The sequence below is a fragment of the Canis lupus genome, chromosome 12 (genome assembly GCF_048164855.1).
Source record: "Canis lupus baileyi chromosome 12, mCanLup2.hap1, whole genome shotgun sequence".
Classification (NCBI taxonomy): Eukaryota; Metazoa; Chordata; class Mammalia; order Carnivora; family Canidae; genus Canis; species Canis lupus.
The window spans coordinates 43,773,876-43,790,954 of NC_132849.1; the positions used below are offsets into that span (position 1 = coordinate 43,773,876).

Genomic DNA, 17,079 nt, shown 5'->3' on the forward strand with positions numbered 1-17,079 from the left:
ATTTGCCTAATAGTTTGCTAAAGCCCCTTGTTCTCCTGGTCCAGGGTTTTATCTTCTTGGAGACCAGGATGCATCACAAACATCTGTTTATTTTAAGGACTATGATGAGGAAAATTGACCAAATCACACTAGAACTAAAGGAACTAGAAAACTTTTGTTGTTCTAGAAGAGCATCTAGGTTTATTTTTTCCCCCCGCTGTCTCTGCAGGATGGAGCTGCGAAGGTGACCTGCATGGCTTGGTCCCACAACAATGCCAAATTTGCTGTCTGCACAGTGGACCGAGTGGTGTTGCTATATGATGAGCATGGGGAGCGGAGAGACAAATTTTCCACCAAACCAGCTGACATGAAGGTGAAGAGAGTACTCTGTGTGTACTTAACCTGTTGATGGGGCCTTAGAAATCTGGAAAACTTCATAATTGACTCCCCAGCCTTCGGCATTGGAAATGGCCTGCCTCTTCTTTTCTCAGGACAAATCCCTCAAGCTCATTATAATCACACATACACCTCTTCTTCTCTTTTCTCTTTCATGTGTACTCATTACTTTTTTTTTCTTTTTTTAACCCTTAGTATGGCAGGAAGAGCTATATGGTGAAAGGCATGGCTTTTTCTCCTGATTCCACTAAAATTGCCATAGGACAGACCGACAACATCATCTATGTGTACAAGATTGGAGAAGATTGGTGAGAATAGAGACTGGGAGATGGGGTGACCTAGAAAAGAAGGAGAGGGCAGGAAGAAATGCCTCATTGGGGAAGGGGGAGTGGAGAAGATGATAATCCAAGCTGGGACATGGACAAAGGCCCTCTAGAGCCTGTCGTTGCTTCCCTACCTTTGCTTGCTCCATGTGTTCTGAGATCCCATCCCTGGTGGAATCAGCCTAAGGTCAACATGAGGGCCTGTGAGGTTCTGGAGAGACCATGGTGGTAGAGCATCTTTGTTATTGTTCCAAAGCTGCTCAGGCTACATCTTATGCCTCCTTTCAGGGCTCCTGTGGAATGGTAGGAAACACTAGGGGAGCAGGGAAGGTGTCTGTGCTCTCTTCCCTTCCCCCAGCATCATATGTGGCAATTTATTTATGAAAGTGTTTTTAATATGCTTTCCCTCCTTTTATTTGGCAGGGGTGACAAGAAAGTCATCTGTAACAAATTCATCCAGACGGTAAAGTCCAGACCTGTTTCTGGGAGATTAGGATGAACGAACATGTATCAATATATCTACTTACAAATTAACCAGGAGTTGCATTTTTTTAACATATGAATCTGACTTTTCCAACTACAAGGATGGTGCTGCCTGGCTGCTCATCCTCATTTGCTTTCCTCCTTGAGCCCAGTTGTGTCTTCTCCCCTATAGGCAACTGGGGTGGTGGCATGTGGCAGGGGGTTCAGTTTGTTAGAAATGTGATAAACTACATAGACAGGATTATCCTTTTCATGATTTTCTTCTTACAGAGTGCTGTCACTTGTCTGCAGTGGCCAGCGGAGCACATCATTGTCTTTGGACTGGCTGAAGGGAAGGTAACAGAGGAAGAGAAACACAGGAGAGGTGGTGGGTGGAGATAATGGTTCTGGAAAGAGAAATATGGTTAAATTTCTCCCTTAGGGTCAAGTTGTGTATTGGGGGAGAATGCAGAAGGACCAGTTTTTTTGTTATTTATTTTTCTTTCTTTAGGATCTTGGTGGGATTGAAAGTAGCCCAATCAGACTTGTATCCATTTTCCCGTTTCCAGGTTCGTTTAGCAAACACTAAAACTAATAAATCATCTACCATCTATGGGACAGATTCTTACGTGGTATCACTGACAACAAAGTAAGTAAGGAAGTTCAGTATCCTAAGAGCTTGGAATTGTAGGAAGAGGTGATGCGGATGTTGGGACTGGGACACTGTAATATGGAAGGTGAAGAGGACTGGTAGGACTGGTAGCAGGAAGGCCAGATAGGGTGATGTTTGACAGAGAAAGGGGATTCCTTGGTGAGACAGAATAATCTCTTTCCTTGACTCCTCTTCCCCTTTTTAGTTGCTCTGGGAAAGGAATTCTCTCTGGTCATGCAGATGGCACCATTGTTAGATATTTCTTTGATGATGAAGGCTCTGGAGAGTCACAGGTATGATTAAAGCATGCTGTGTCATGGGGTAAGGAAGCCCAAGACCCCTTCTAGAGGAGGGCAGACATTAAGATTGATGTGCTAGGGGAGGTAGCTAGAGGAGAGAGGTGGGAGGGGGGCCATTTGGATACAGCCACAGAGAGAATTTGTGTTCAGGAGGCTAGAGCTTAATACTTGTGGGAAAGAGGGAGTCAAGTGGAAGGGATTCTGAGAGTAAGGGAAAGTAAAAATTATTCTCATCTATGTAAAAAGTATATTTATGTATACAAATTCATAAGGGAAAAAAGTCATTTACTCTCGAGAGGGAAAAGATGGGGGATAAATGAAATGTTCATAATTTACTCTCTATAATTCTCTGTTGTTTGAATACCTTATATTAAGAATTATTTGCATAGGGCGCCTTTCTGGCTCAGTTGGTGGAGCATGTGAATCTTGATCTCAAGGTTGTGAGTTCGAGCCCCATGTTGGGTGTAGAGATTACTTAAATAGCTAAAGCTCAAAAAAAAAAAAAATTACTCATGTAATAATTAAATTTATTTCCCCTAAAAATAAGAGTCATATGCTCCCTGTGGGCCTACCCAACGTTGGTCAATGTCTAGGATATCTTCCTTGGAGGCTTTATAGATTTTTTTTTAAAGGACTCCAACATGTATTTTGAGGCTTCCTCTTGAGCACAATGTCAATAAGCATGTATGTATGTCATACATATGTGTGTGACAATATAAAACAGAAAGACAATTTGTGAAGTCCTCCAGATTAGGATGTGTTGGTGTGGGAAAATGTTGAAAGATTTACACAGAGTAGGTTGATCAGAGTGAGCGTGTTAGGTGCTAGAAAGGAGAAATGCCCAACTGGAGCTGTCAGAATTAGTGATTGAAATGCTCCCCTTCTGTCTTAGGGGAAGTTGGTTAACCACCCATGCCCACCCTATGCCTTGGCTTGGGCAACCAACAGCATCGTGGCTGCAGGCTGTGATCGGAGGATTGTGGCCTATGGGAAGGAAGGCCATGTACTACAAACTTTCGATTACAGCCGTGACCCTAATGAGCGGGAGTTCACCACAGCCGCCGCAAGTCCTGGAGGCCAGTCTGTTGTGTTGGGAAGTTATGACAGGTGGGTCCCTTTCCATGTGCATCTTTTGTCTGCTTTCCCTATGTACACTCTGCTTTAGCCAGTTATTCTCAACCAGAGTGGGAAACTGGATGAGAATCAAGTGGATATTGAAAGAGATCCTCAACTTTTAATTCACACACTTCCTTTTTCCTGCTCCCACCATCCGTTGGCACTCTGGCAGTTCCAGAATGCACCAGGATTTTGTCTCTGTGCCTCTCTCTGGGACTCCACAGTCGAATTCATCTCTATTCTCTTTGTATGACTATTGCCTCTTTTCAGACCACTGGCTTAGTGTTTGTCACATTATTACTTTTTTAAGATTTTATTTATTTATTCATGAGAGACACCGAGATAGAGAGGCAGAGACACAGAGGGAGAAGCAGGCTTCATGCAGGGAGCCAGATGTGGTACTTGATCCCGGGACTCCAGAATCACACCCTGAGCTGAAGGCAGATGCTCAACCACTGAGCCACTCAGGCGTCCCATGTTTCTCACATTATATTACACTTTGTGTTTATAGCTATCTGGCAAAATTGAGATGCCCTTGAGAAGAGGACCTATTCTTTTTTTTTTTTTAATCTCCAGTGCCCAAATTAACATCTAATATATAACCTATACTTAAATGTTTGGCGAATGAATGGAGGGATGGATGGAACAGTAAATAAACAGCTAGGTCTGGGTCTTCTCTCATCAGCTTTGTCAACCCTTTGTCAATCTCATGTGTGTTTCCTCCTTCCTTTTTCTGTTTCTTACTGTTTCTCTTTTCTTTTTCCTTATTTTTCTATTGCTGACAGCTTATTTTTCTCACAAGCTAAGATCTCCTTTTTGTTTTCTCCGCTCCCATCATTCTTACTCCATTTTACTTTTGACTTGGATTTTCCCAGCTTCCTTCCTTTGAACCTTTTTGTCCTCTCCAGTGAAATTACTTAGCTTGTGTGTTCTCTTTTACTTCCTTCTCTAATACAGCAAGACTCATCTCCTTCAGTTACCCACCTATTTCAACTCTTTTGCTCAGCCTCCATTTCTTCTAAAAACCACCTACTTAATTTCAGACTTCGGGTGCTCAACTGGAGCCCTCGAAGAAGCGTCTGGGAAGAGGCAAAGCCCAAGGAGATTGCCAACTTATACACCGTCACTGCCTTGGCCTGGAAACGGGATGGCTCACGACTCTGTGCGGTGTGTTTCACTAGTAGTCCCTTTCTGCATGGGTGACTTTCTCCAAACTAGGAAAAATCCTGCCTTCTCCTAAAGCACTCTGTCCTGAAACTAGAGAATCTCCTCTTCCCTTTTGACTCCAACCTAAAAATATGACATTAAAGGCAGGAAAGAGAAATTCACACTTTATTGGAAGCCAAAAGAGACAAAGAATTCTGTAGGCAGGGCTGATTTCTCCCTTTCATCCCATCACTATCCTTGAGTCCTATGGTTGCCACCTCTTCCCATCTGGTACTTCCAAAAACTGCCAGCCCTTTTACTGCCAACTCTTCTCTAGATTCTAGAACCTAGGTTTTGAGAATGTCTCTAGATATCCTCCCCATGCCTGTTACCTTTTATGTTCTCAACCTCCCTTCTAGGGCACACTCTGTGGTGGAGTGGAACAGTTTGACTGCTGCCTCCGGAGGAGCATTTATAAGAATAAGTTTGAGTTGACGTATGTGGGACCTAGCCAGGTAAGCAGCTGATAGCCTGCTATGCCAAGATCTTACCAGCGTTCATTCATCCTTGTGATGCTTTCTTGCCTTCTGGACACAGACAGTGTCAAATTTAACCCCTGGCAGAGCCGTTCTAGAGAACAGAATGTGTTGGGCAACTTTCGAAGTTATTGTACTTTCGGCTTATTATAAGAAAAGATTTAAACACCAGACCTAAGGGGTACAGAGATTGCCACTTACATCTTCCTAGTTTAAAATTTTACTACCGGGATCCCTGGGTGGCGCAGCGGTTTGGCGCCTGCCTTTGGCCCAGGGCACGATCCTGGAGACCCGGGATCGAGTCCCACATCGGGCTCCCAGTGCATGGAGCCTGCTTCTCCCTCTGCTTGTGTCTCTGCCTGTGTCTCTGCCTCTCTCTCTCTCTCTCTCTCTCTCTCTCTCTCTCTCTGACTATCATAAATAAATAAATTTTAAAAAATAAAATAAAATTTTACTACCTGGAGTGTCTGGGTGACTCAGTGAGTTAAGTGTCAGACTCTTGGTTTTGGCTCAAGTCATGATCTCAGGTTTGTGAGCTCAAGCCCCGCATCAGGCTCTGGGCTGGGTATGGAGCCTGCTTAGATTTTCTGTCTCCCTCTCTCTCAACCTATTAACTGTCCCTCTAAACAAAAAAAAAAAAGAAAGAAAAAAAATTTTTACTACCTATATGCAGTCAATTGAGGAGCTTAGAATTATGCACGTGAATAGCATTGCTTTAGGGCCTCTGAACTCACTGTGTATGACGTTGTAAGGTAATTCTTAGTTTCTGAGACCACTTTTCTCTTTTCTCTACCTCTATCCTTTTTTCATTCCATTTATTATTTGTTGGTCTCTTCTTTTTTTCTTTTTTTAAGATTTTATGTACTTTAATTATAGAGAGAGCATGAATGTGGGTAGGGGGAGAGGGAGCAGCAGGCTCCCCAGTGAGCAGGGAGCCTGATGTGGGGCTCAATGCAGGGCTCGATCCCAAGACCCTAAGACCATGACCTGAACCAAATGCAGATGCTTAACCAACTGAGCCACTCAGGCGCTCCCTCTTGTTTTTCTTTAAGATTTTATCTTTAAGTAATTTCTACACCCAACATGGGGCTTGAACCCACAACCCTGAAATCAAGAGTTACATGCTCCTGGACTGAGCCAACCAGATGCCCCCATTCTTTCATTTTCTATCCATTCTCTATGTGTGAGCACTGTTAGGTATTGAGAATACAAAGATAATTATCTGTAGTATAGTGTTCCTTAATCAAGATCATTCTAGCAAAGGAAACAGGTTTATGAAACGACAGTATTGTACATGTGATTAAAGTAATCACAAACACTTTCACAAGAGGTATAGAGATGTAGAGAGAATGATTGGTTTTGCCCCATATGTATTATATATTATGTGTTATAAGTATCGAGAGAATCTTTGAAAGCATTCATAAATAGTAAAGCACCATGTGAATGTGAGGTGTTATTTTTACCAACAATAACCTAGGCTAGGTAATATTAAAGATACTAGCTTTATTAGTTTGATACTGGAGTGGAGAAGGGGCACAGCATGTTCACCCCTCTTTGGGATTGGGAGATCAGACTTGTACCTTCCAAGGTGATTGTGAAGAACCTGTCATCGGGGACCCGAGTGGTACTCAAGTCACACTATGGTTATGAAGTGGAAGAGGTGAAAATCCTGGGAAAGGAACGTTATCTGGTGGCCCACACATCAGACACACTGCTGCTGGGGGACCTGAACACTAATCGCCTCAGTGAGGTAGGAACCATGAATGGAGGGGTGGGAATCAGTATCTTGAGTTGCTACTTCAAGGGAGCCAGGGTCCTGAGGGGGAAAGATGTAACATGCTGGGGTTGGGGAATTCTGGACTGTGAATCCCCACCATTGGGCTATTTTTACCTCATCTCTCAGAGACCGAGAAACGTAGGGTAAAATCTGACCCAGCATCTCTTTTGTGCAATATCAAGACTGTCCTGAACTCAGTCTCTCTGCCTCCTCCCCTGTCATTCTTTCAGCATTGTCTTGGATAGTTATCCACATTGTTCCTTATGTCTTCTCCCTCCCTTACAGGTTGCTTGGCAGGGATCTGGGGGCAATGAGAAGTATTTCTTTGAAAATGAAAATGTGAGTAGAGCTTGATTAACCATCACCATCTCAATAAACCTCCTTCTAGCTCCTATGTCAGAAGGATAGCAAATGGCCAGGGGTTGAGAAGAGAGCAGATAAAGAAGGGAGAGTGAAGTAGGCAGAGGAACAGAATAAAGAGAAAAGTGGGAGTCACTTTGAACTAGCAGGATACCTCCCTCTACTACTTTGGTCTCTCTCTTCATGTAAACTTCCCACCACATGACTCTTCCATTCATCCCCAGGTGTGTATGATCTTCAATGCTGGAGAGCTAACTCTAGTGGAGTATGGGAGTAATGATACCCTGGGTTCTGTACGTACTGAGTTCATGAACCCCCACCTCATCAGGTAACCCCAAAAGGTTCTCTAAATTTTTGAAACCTAAAAGAATTCCTTTTTTAACTTTTAACTCGTGGTCCTGAAGATGAATCTAAAAACTGCATCCCATGTGTTACTTCGGGGCCCTTGATAAACATCTTGATGGCCCAAGCTCATTCCACCTTACCTCACCCTTCATGTTTCAGCGTCCGCATTAATGAGAGGCGTCAGCGAGGAATGGAAGACAATAAGAAATTGGCTTATCTTGTTGATATTAAAACTATTGCTATAGGTGAGTAAGACTCTCTCATAATTCTGATAACAAAATAGATATTTACAATACACTTCCATATCACAAGATTGTGTACAGTGGAGAATCCAGGTTTCTGAGAGGCACCAGGTAAATATGTGACCCCGCTCTTACAGAGGATATGTGAAATGTACAAATCCATGTCTGTGAGTTTGTATCTAGATATATAGATACAGATACACTGTTACATATATTGGCCTGTCCATACAATTATTCCTGTTCTTTAGGCATGTATCTTAGGGTTGGAAATTATAAATTTAGAGAGGAAACATTCGTGAATTTATGAATTTTCCTGTTTAGATTTCCTAGGATAATAGACAATTACAACTTGAAGGGGACTTATTTTCTGTAGACTTTGTCATTAGTAGCCAGTGATGACAAACTTTATTTGAATTTCACAAATGTTCACATAAATAAATCTTATTTTGTATATTAATAGTTAACTCTGTATCATGAAATGTTTTAAGCACAGAAAAATGCATATAGAATAGCATAGTATTTCCTAAGAAATATAGAGAATAACATATCCATATAGCATAGTTGGTAAGAACAAGGGTCTGGAGTCAAACCTCTCCACTTCTGTGTGATCTTAGGTAAGTTCCTTACCCTTTCTATATCTCAATTTCTTCAACCACAAAATGGGGATAAAAATAGTAACTACCTTTAAAAAAATAGTACCTATCTTATATGAAAAGCACTCAGATTAATGTCTGGCACATAATAAGCAACAAATGTTAGCTATTAATAATATTATTATTACTTGCGTACCCACACCCAGTTCTATCATGTCCTGACCTTTCATTATATTTACTTTGGATCTTTTAGCTCTTCTCTTATTGAGGGACATGTAAGTTGGTTTTTCACTGTTTCTACTATTTTGGTTCTCTAAGATTTACACCTAGGTGGAACTGCTGAATCATAGAAGAGGTACATCTGCAATTTCACTAAATATTTCCAAATTGCTCTCCAAAGAGATTGTACCAATTTACATTCCCACCAACAGTTAGAGGTCCCAGTGTTCTGCATTCTCTTCAATACTCAGAATTGCCTGATTTCATAATTTGGCTCAATCTGACATACATGAAATAATATCTCATTGTATTAATTTCTGTTGTTCATTTGTTCATTGGCCATTTGGATTTCTTCTTCTGCGTATTGCCAGTTCTTATCCCTTTCCTATTTTTTTAATACTTTATTTATTTGAAGGTTTTATTTATTCATGATAGACATAGAGAAAGAGAGAGGCAGAGACACAGGCAGAGGGAGAAGCAGGCTCCGTGCAAGGAGCCTGATGCGGTACTCGATCCCGGGACTGCAGGATCGTGCCCTGAGCCAAAGGCAGGCGCCAAACCGCTGAGCCACCCAGGGATCCCCTCCCTTGCCTATTTTTAAGATCAGGTTATCTCTTCCTTATTGACTTGAAGGATTTCTGTGTATGTGCGTATCTAGCCTTTGATGGTCATTTATATTGTGGATATTTTGTCTTAGCCTCTTTTAGTGTTCAGACATTTTTAATTTTAATGTGGTTCATTTAATCACTTTTTTAAAAAAAGATTTTATTTATTTATTCATAGAGACACACAAAGAAAGAGAGGCAGAGACACAGGCAGAGGGAGAAGCAGGCTCCATGCAGGGAGCCTGACATGGGACTCTATCCCGGGTCTCCAGGACCACGCCCTGGACTGAAGGTGGCGCTAAACCCCTGAGCCACCCAGGCTGCCCATTTAATCACTTTTTAAGAAATAGTTTGTGATTTTTGAGGTCTTGTTTAAGAAGTTTCCTTGAGGCACCTGGCTGGCTCAAAGGAGCATGTGACTTTTGATCTCGGGGTCATGAGTTCAAGCCCCATGTTGAGTGTAGAGATTACTTAAACAAAACTTTAAAAGAGAAAAAGTTGGGCAGCCCCGGTGGCGCAGCGGTTTAGCACCGCCTGCAGCCCAGGGCATGATCCTGGAGACCCTGGATCCAGTCCCACGTCGGGCTCTCTGCATGGAGCCTGCTTCTCCCTCTGCCTGTGTCTCTGCCTCTCATTCTCTATCTGTGTCTCTATGAATAAATAAATAAAATCTTAAAAAAAAATAAAAAAGAAAAAGTTTTCTACTCCCTCCTTTAATTTTTTAAAATTTACTTTCACCTGGAATTAATTTTTGTGCATAATGTGGGTATAGATCATGTTTTACTTTTTCCATGTTTAACCATTTATTGGAAGTCCATTCTGTACTCACAAATTTGTAATGTCACCTCTTATAAATCAAGTTTCCAAATATATGAGTCTGTTCTTAAGATACTTTTATATTTCATGAATTTTATATATCACATCAGATGATTGAGCTCAGAAATGTAAGTATCTATAATAGAAATAATATAGTCTGGTGGCCCTATGTTCCAGTGGCAATAATGTTCTGTGAGACTTTGGACAAGTCACCCCACTCCACAGGGCTCATCTTCAGTAGTGTATAAAATGACAGAGTTCTTCTCTTAACCTTTTTTGTTACCAGCCTCTTTGAATATCTAATTAAAATCATAGATCCTTTCCCAGAAGAACATACATAAACATACGATTTTGTGTGTGATTTCAGGGTGTTCACAGAAATAGGGTCCCCATAGCTCTAGTATTTTATGCTTCTACTTAGAAATTGGGACTTTAAAACATACGGCTTTATCATGTTGCATTTTAATTAAAGGAAATTTCATTTTTAAGTTGGTCTTCCCAGTTGTAGACATTAGCTGGCATTTGGCCTTTAGCTTCAGCATGTATAACAAAGGCAGGACATTGCACGCTGGTAATGTATACAAATAAGAGTAGTTAATGGGCTGTGTTCAGGAGACCCCCTGAAAGCATCCTAGCCAATGCTGAGTGGTCTAAGTGTGATCATTTCCTATATTGTCTACAAAATTCACACCAAACTAAAATACTCATCCTCAGCATGATCAACCTAACTTGAGTCAGAGGTTCCTCCTGTTTTGTCTGTGGGCCTTCACCACTGTTGACCTCTCAGTACTCTTACATCATAGGCACTCAAAGTGAAGGCAACTCCTTGTAGCAAAAATGTTCATGAAGGTCATCTCATCCATCAGCTTTCTCTCATTGGCGTGCTGGAATAGGAATAGGGCTCTTTCTTAATGTGCTCAATGCTGCCTTCCAGAGGATTTTGTGAGTAACAGAAGCCAGTTGCTCTGATCTGTTCTGATGGGCTATGAGACAACCCCAAGAATCCCAGAGAGGAATCACATTTCTTGACACATCTAGACCTTTGGAGTTAACTACAGAGTTAAATTTTAGTAGAAATCTAGTATTGTAAGCACCTTAGCAAAATTATGTTTTATTGACTGTTTGCATTCCTCATAACCGTAGACTGATGCATCATTCTTAAAGCCCAGCATACAATTGAAGGCAAGACTTTTGCAGGCTGCCTCGTGTCCTATATATGATTTTGTGGAATCTGTCTTCTTAACGCCCGTCTCCTTTACTTCGTAGTGGATCTGATTGGTGGCTACAACATTGGCACCATCAGCCACGACAGCCGTGTGGATTGGCTGGAACTTAATGAAACTGGGCACAAGCTTCTCTTCAGGGACCGGAAACTTCGTGTAAGGAGGGTTACTAAGGCCTTAGCCATTGAGTAGTCAGTCCATAGAGGATGTGGTAGTACCTGCTATCAGGGATTGTAGGGGGCAGGATGGACATAATTTTTTGGTGCTGTGCCATTAACATAGCAAAAGGCACAGAAGAATCAACATTGGGCTGACATCATAGCCCAACCTATATTACCCTTAAGGAGATGGCACCAAAGTCCAGAGGGGAATTTGGGAGCTGGTTTCTCTCTTACTTCACAAATCTTTGCCCTCGTGAAACTGCATCACCTCCACATGCCTAGCTGACCTTTACCCACACTCGTTCCAGTGTCCTTCAGCTACACTTATCTGACAGAATTAAAGCTGGCTTGAGGAAAGTCCCTCATGAGCCCTTTATTGACTCTGATCTCAATGAAGTACACCAAAGAGCTCAGCCTCAAGGGCAGAGAGTCTGTCTGGTGATTATTCATTTCATTTTCATTGTGCTGTGAAAGCCACATCACAAGTTTCCAGACCATTTAATTTGCCTGGTGACCTTACTTTTGTAATCCAATCTGGCAACCCTGGCCCAGAGTTACTCTAAGAATGAAAGTCTGTCCTTCCCCTAACTTAAATTTCTGGGTGTAGATCTTTGCTTACTCGGTTATCTCTTATTGGCCAGTGTCAGCATATACCAAGTCAACATAAACTTCAAGTGTTGCAGGTTATTAAACTTTGAAATTCAGCATCTACTTGACTGGTGGGTCAGTTCACCACATTTCACCATTAAAGAAATGGTCAAGATCAGAAAACATTCTATATCCCCTTCTAATTGTATTACCTCTTCCTTCTTTAGTTACATCTATACGATATTGAAAGCTGCACTAAGACAATGATCCTCAACTTCTGCTCCTACGTGCAATGGGTCCCAGGAAGTGATGTGCTGGTAGCTCAGAACCGAAACAGCTTGTGTGTGTGGTACAACATTGAGGCACCTGAGAGGGTCACCATGTCCTCTATTAGGGTATGTTGACACCAGAGCACCTTAGACATAGTGTCAAACTGATTGATTAGGACCCTGAGGAAGCTCCCAAGGTTATTTGGTTTTCTCTGGACCACCACCCATAATCTCTGTAAGAGAGTTGACAAGTAAAGCTTATACTCCTTCCCCACAGTGGCCTGGGTTCCAGAACCATCCTTCTTCAGATTCCTGACATTAAGTCCTTGTAATATCCCTATTACAGTGGCCCTAGGAATTCACCAGGTTCATAATGAGTTTTCTTAAGCTGGAAGAGCCTCCATGGGAAGGGCAGTTCTGTGTCTGTTCCTGTGTGCTGCTTCTCTGTTGTACGCCATTCAGAGTTCGTTCTTAATCAGCCTGAAGGTCAGACACTCTGTCTATCCCGCCAGCATCACTTACATTCCAGTGGTCTTCCAAAATCTGGGAAGAACTGTGAAAACAAGAGAAGCCCTTGTGCTAGGCTGGGATGACTGATATGGGTATATGTAGAGCACTTGAGAGTTTTTTTTTTGTCCTTTTTCTATATCTCTTTTTTTCCTCCTTTCTTGCCTCGTTTTAGACTAAGTTTGGGGCTTGGGGGTTGTTTTGTCCTTTTTTAAACACCATTTTTCATCTTTTTGCTTTGGTAGTTTTACATTTTATTCCTACAGTGGTTACCCTCAGAAGTTTACCATATACTTAAATTAATAGTCTCAAGTTATTTAGCATCTAACTTCCCGGCAAATGATACGAGGACCTTAACTTTGATCACCTCCCCTTTGACATTTTGTTTAAAGATTTCATTTATTCATGAGAAAGAGAGAGAGAGGCAGAGACATAGGTAGAGGGAGAAGGCTGCTGGCAGGGAGCCCGATGTGGGACTCGATCCCCAGACTAAAGGCAGACACTCAACGCCTGAGCCATCCAGAGGTCCCTGTTCAGTATTTTGTTATCCACAAAGTTAGATATTATTCTCTTACGCAGCCAGAACTTGTTTACTTTTACCATCATAGTACCAGTTTCTCTGTTCACTTTTTCTTTTACATTGATCTTCCCTCTGGAGTTATTTTTCTTCTCCTTGAGAGAAAGTGTTTTAAAGACAAATGCGGGGATCCGTGGGTGGCGCAGCGGTTTGGCGCCTGCCTTTGGCCCAGGGCGCGATCCTGGAGACCCGGGATCGAATCCCACATCGGGCTCCCGGTGCATGGAACCTGCTTCTCCCTCTGCCTATGTCTCTGCCTCTCTCTCTCTCTCTGTGACTATCATTAATAAAAAATAAATTAATTAAAAAAAAATAAAGACAAATGCTCAGTTTCTGAAAATTCCTGAAATGGAATTATCTGAAAATGTTTTTATTTGGCCTGTTCTTGAAAGATACTTGGACTCCCTACTCAATTCCAGATTGGCAGTTTTTCTTAGCCTTTCACAAATACTGTCCCACTGACTGACTTCCTTTGTTCTGAGAAGCTTATTAATAGCCCTTTCTGTCCTTTCTTTCTTGCAGCTTTTAAAGTCTTTTTTTTCAGCACTCTGAAACTTCACTATAATACATCTGCATGTAAATGTCCTTTTACTCATCATGCTCCATGTATATGCGTGTAAGAGAGCATATTTACGAGGAACCCAGTTGTTCCTCAGCCATGAGCTCTTCAAATGTTGCTTCTTCTCTTGCATTCTCCAGTCTCCCCCTCAGAACTCTAATTAGGCATGTGTTCCATTTCTTGTTCTGTCTTTGTGCTTCTATAACCTCTCTTATTCTTCCTTTCTCTTTTTTACTCCATGCTACATTCTGGGTAATTTCTTGCAGGTCAAGGATTTGCTTTCACCATCATCTCATCTGCTATTGAAACCATTTACTGAGTTTTTTTTACTTCAAATATTGAATTTTTCATATAGTTTTATTTGGTTCTTTGTCCAGTCTGCCTGGTCATTTTTCCTAGTATGTGCTGCTGAAGCAAGTACAGCCTGGCCACTTTTGATAGTCTCTTGTCTCTTGCTTAATTTTTCATTCCATCTTTTAGGTTTTTAAACATTTTACATTTATACTCCATAATTTTTAATACTGGAATTTTTAATACTCATTTTTAATACTGGAAATCCTTGCAGGCCCAAAAGTGCTATAGTTATTGTTTACTCTTATATGGTGGTTCACTTATATTTTATTTTGGTACTATTTTTTTTATTGGGAGCTCATGTTACATTGAATATAATCTGTTAGAATCTCAAGGGCCTAACACGGACATATTTTCCTCCAGAGATGATCAGTGTTTGCTTCTGTAGGAATCAGGCATATTAATGACTTTTCTTCCCTTTCCTGAAGAAAGGATCCCAGATTTCATGACTGATGGATTCTCAGATTCATCCTGCTGGAGGATCCCTGGTTTATTCTTCCGCTACTGTGTTTGCCATCAGGGCAATTGTACCCTTTCCACTTGTTCTCCTTCTGTTTTTCCCTGCTCAGGTTTTAGCTAGCTTGCTTGCTTACCTGCTTGCCTGCCTGCCTTCCTTCCTTCCTTCCTTCTCTCTCCTTTCTTCTTTTTCTTCACTTCCTTTCCTTCCCCTCCCTCCCTCCTCCTCTCCCTCTTTCCCTCTCTTCCTTCCAGTAGGAGACAGGGTAAGAAACATGCCTAGTGATTTTTTTATTTTATTTAAATTCAATTAATTAACATATAATGTATTATTGGTTTCAGAGGTAGAGGTCAGTGATTTGCCAGTCTTATATAACACCCAGTGCTCATTACATCACACACTTAATGTCCATCACTCAGTTACCCTGTCCCCCCCAACCCCCTCCCCTCCAACCACCCTCAGTTTGTTTCCTATGATTAAGAGTCTCATGGTTTATCTCCCTCAATGATTTCATCTTGTTTTATTTTTTCCTTTCTTCCCCTCTGATCATCTGTTTTGTTTCTTAAATTCCACATATGAATGAGATCATATGATAATTATCTTTCTGTGATTGACTTATTTCACTCAGCATAATATCCTCTAGATCCATCCACGTCATTGCAAATGACTAGATTTCTTTTTTTTTTTTTTTTTTTTGATGGCTGAGTAGTGCTAGTCCATTGTGTGTATATATATATATACCACATCTTTATCCATTCACCTGTTGATGGACATCTGGACTCTTTCCATAGTTCAGCTATTGTGGACATTTTTGCTCTAAACATTGGGGTGCAGGTGCCCCTTTGGATCACTATATTTGTATCTTTGGGTAAATACCTAGTGGTGCAATCACTGGGTCACAGGGTAGCTCTATTTTTAACTTTTTGAGGAACATCCATACTGTTTTCCAGAGTGGCTGCACCAGCTTGCATTCCCACCAGCAGTGTAAGAGGGTTCCCCTTTATCCACATGCCTAGTGATTTCTTCAGATGAATTCAGCAATAAATGCATTAAATAGTATGTCCCAGGTTGAAGTTGTATTTCAACCGAGGACTCAAGCTGGAAGCAGAAGTGGATGCACACTTTGTCAGTTTACCTCCAGGCATTAGTGTGGGCACAGCTGAGTGTAGTTTAACCTGAAGGTATTAGCATAGACAAGGAATTCTTACCTGCTTGAGAGAAACTAAATGTTAGGCAAAGGCCACTGTAATTCCCCGCAGTCTGTGAGCACTAGGGTTTAGATAAGGGTGGGTCCATTCTCTGATGGCATCTGTGGAAACACTAACCTGGAATTTGGGGTGGGGGAATTGAAATTTTACAGGGCGATGTCATAGGTCTGGAACGGGGTGGGGGGAAGACCGAGGTGATGGTGACCGAAGGTGTGACTACAGTTGCCTACACGCTGGATGAAGGCCTTATCGAATTTGGAACAGCCATCGATGATGGCAACTACACCCGGTGAGAGGCTGGGCTAATAACCCACGGGGTGTGGGAGAGTCTGGTTCTGAGGAGGGAGGACCTGGGATGGGCCAGAAAACTGGCCATGTTGCCCCTTGCCCCATCACCAGTTTTCCTCCTTGTCTTGCTGACGCTGGACTATTGCTTTCTTTTCTTCTCCCTTCAGGGCAACAGCCTTCTTGGAGACTCTGGAAATGACCCCTGAAACAGAGGCAATGTGGAAAACTTTGAGCAAACTGGCGCTAGAGGCAAGGCAGCTCCACATTGCCGAGAGGTGCGGTAGACCAGAACCGAGGTTCTGGGCAGCTAGGAAGGATAGCCAGGAGGTATTGTGCCAGTAGGCCACTCCTCCCAGTGCCTAGGCACAGCTTCCTTTCCATGCCAACAACAATCTTAGAACCCTTTCATGTAGTTATTCCAAACATTCTTCCATCCTAGGTTATAGGAGCATGTCTTTTCTTGTTTTTGCTTCCCTTTCTTATAAGTAGGTGCCCTTTCAGAGTTTTAACATCCATACCCTCCACTCCACAGTTGATGTGTATTTCCGAATGTGGTATAGGAGTGTAGTTAGTAGGACAAACTTGGGACTCTAGACTCTGAGTTATCTTGGCTCTATCAGCTTATATAACCTTAGGCTAAGTGAACCAACCTTTCCAAGCCTTGGTTTCTCAATTTTCTCTCTGTAAAATGAGGGTATTAATACAATTTACCTCCTAGGGCAGTAAAGAAAGTGTGGTGGCAGCGAAGAAAGTGAGAGAATCTGTGCAAAGAGTGCAGATTCTAAGTGCTCAGTAAACGTCAATTGCTGCTGTTTTTGTCCAGGAGTCCTCTTGGACCCCTTCTTTCCCATACCCCCACAGCTAGACTACCAGCTTCTCCTCGGCCCTGACCTAGCATCTTTAGAACATTTCCTGAAGCTTTTACTGTCCAGCTCTACTATCTCCACCCTAGAATAGACCACACCTCAACTACCTGCAGTGTCACAAAAGTCTCTTAGTCTCACATACCATCTATTCATCGCATA

The 17,079-nt window shown here is 42.0% G+C and overlaps 1 protein-coding gene across 1 annotated transcript in view; it reads left to right on the forward strand.

The window, feature by feature from the left end:
- IFT172 (intraflagellar transport 172) overlaps positions 1-17,079 on the forward strand; it is a 37,489-nt gene that overhangs the window by 3,288 nt on the left and 17,122 nt on the right. The window contains exons 2-18 of the mRNA XM_072771439.1: positions 209-352; positions 571-683; positions 1,122-1,161; positions 1,452-1,517; positions 1,730-1,809; positions 2,018-2,105; positions 3,004-3,218; positions 4,271-4,394; positions 4,793-4,888; positions 6,498-6,659; positions 6,972-7,025; positions 7,271-7,374; positions 7,551-7,636; positions 11,133-11,245; positions 12,066-12,233; positions 15,919-16,055; positions 16,222-16,329. Of these exons, the coding sequence (XP_072627540.1) occupies positions 209-352; positions 571-683; positions 1,122-1,161; positions 1,452-1,517; positions 1,730-1,809; positions 2,018-2,105; positions 3,004-3,218; positions 4,271-4,394; positions 4,793-4,888; positions 6,498-6,659; positions 6,972-7,025; positions 7,271-7,374; positions 7,551-7,636; positions 11,133-11,245; positions 12,066-12,233; positions 15,919-16,055; positions 16,222-16,329 (1,898 nt within the window). The remainder of the gene's footprint in view (positions 1-208; positions 353-570; positions 684-1,121; positions 1,162-1,451; positions 1,518-1,729; positions 1,810-2,017; positions 2,106-3,003; positions 3,219-4,270; positions 4,395-4,792; positions 4,889-6,497; positions 6,660-6,971; positions 7,026-7,270; positions 7,375-7,550; positions 7,637-11,132; positions 11,246-12,065; positions 12,234-15,918; positions 16,056-16,221; positions 16,330-17,079) is intronic.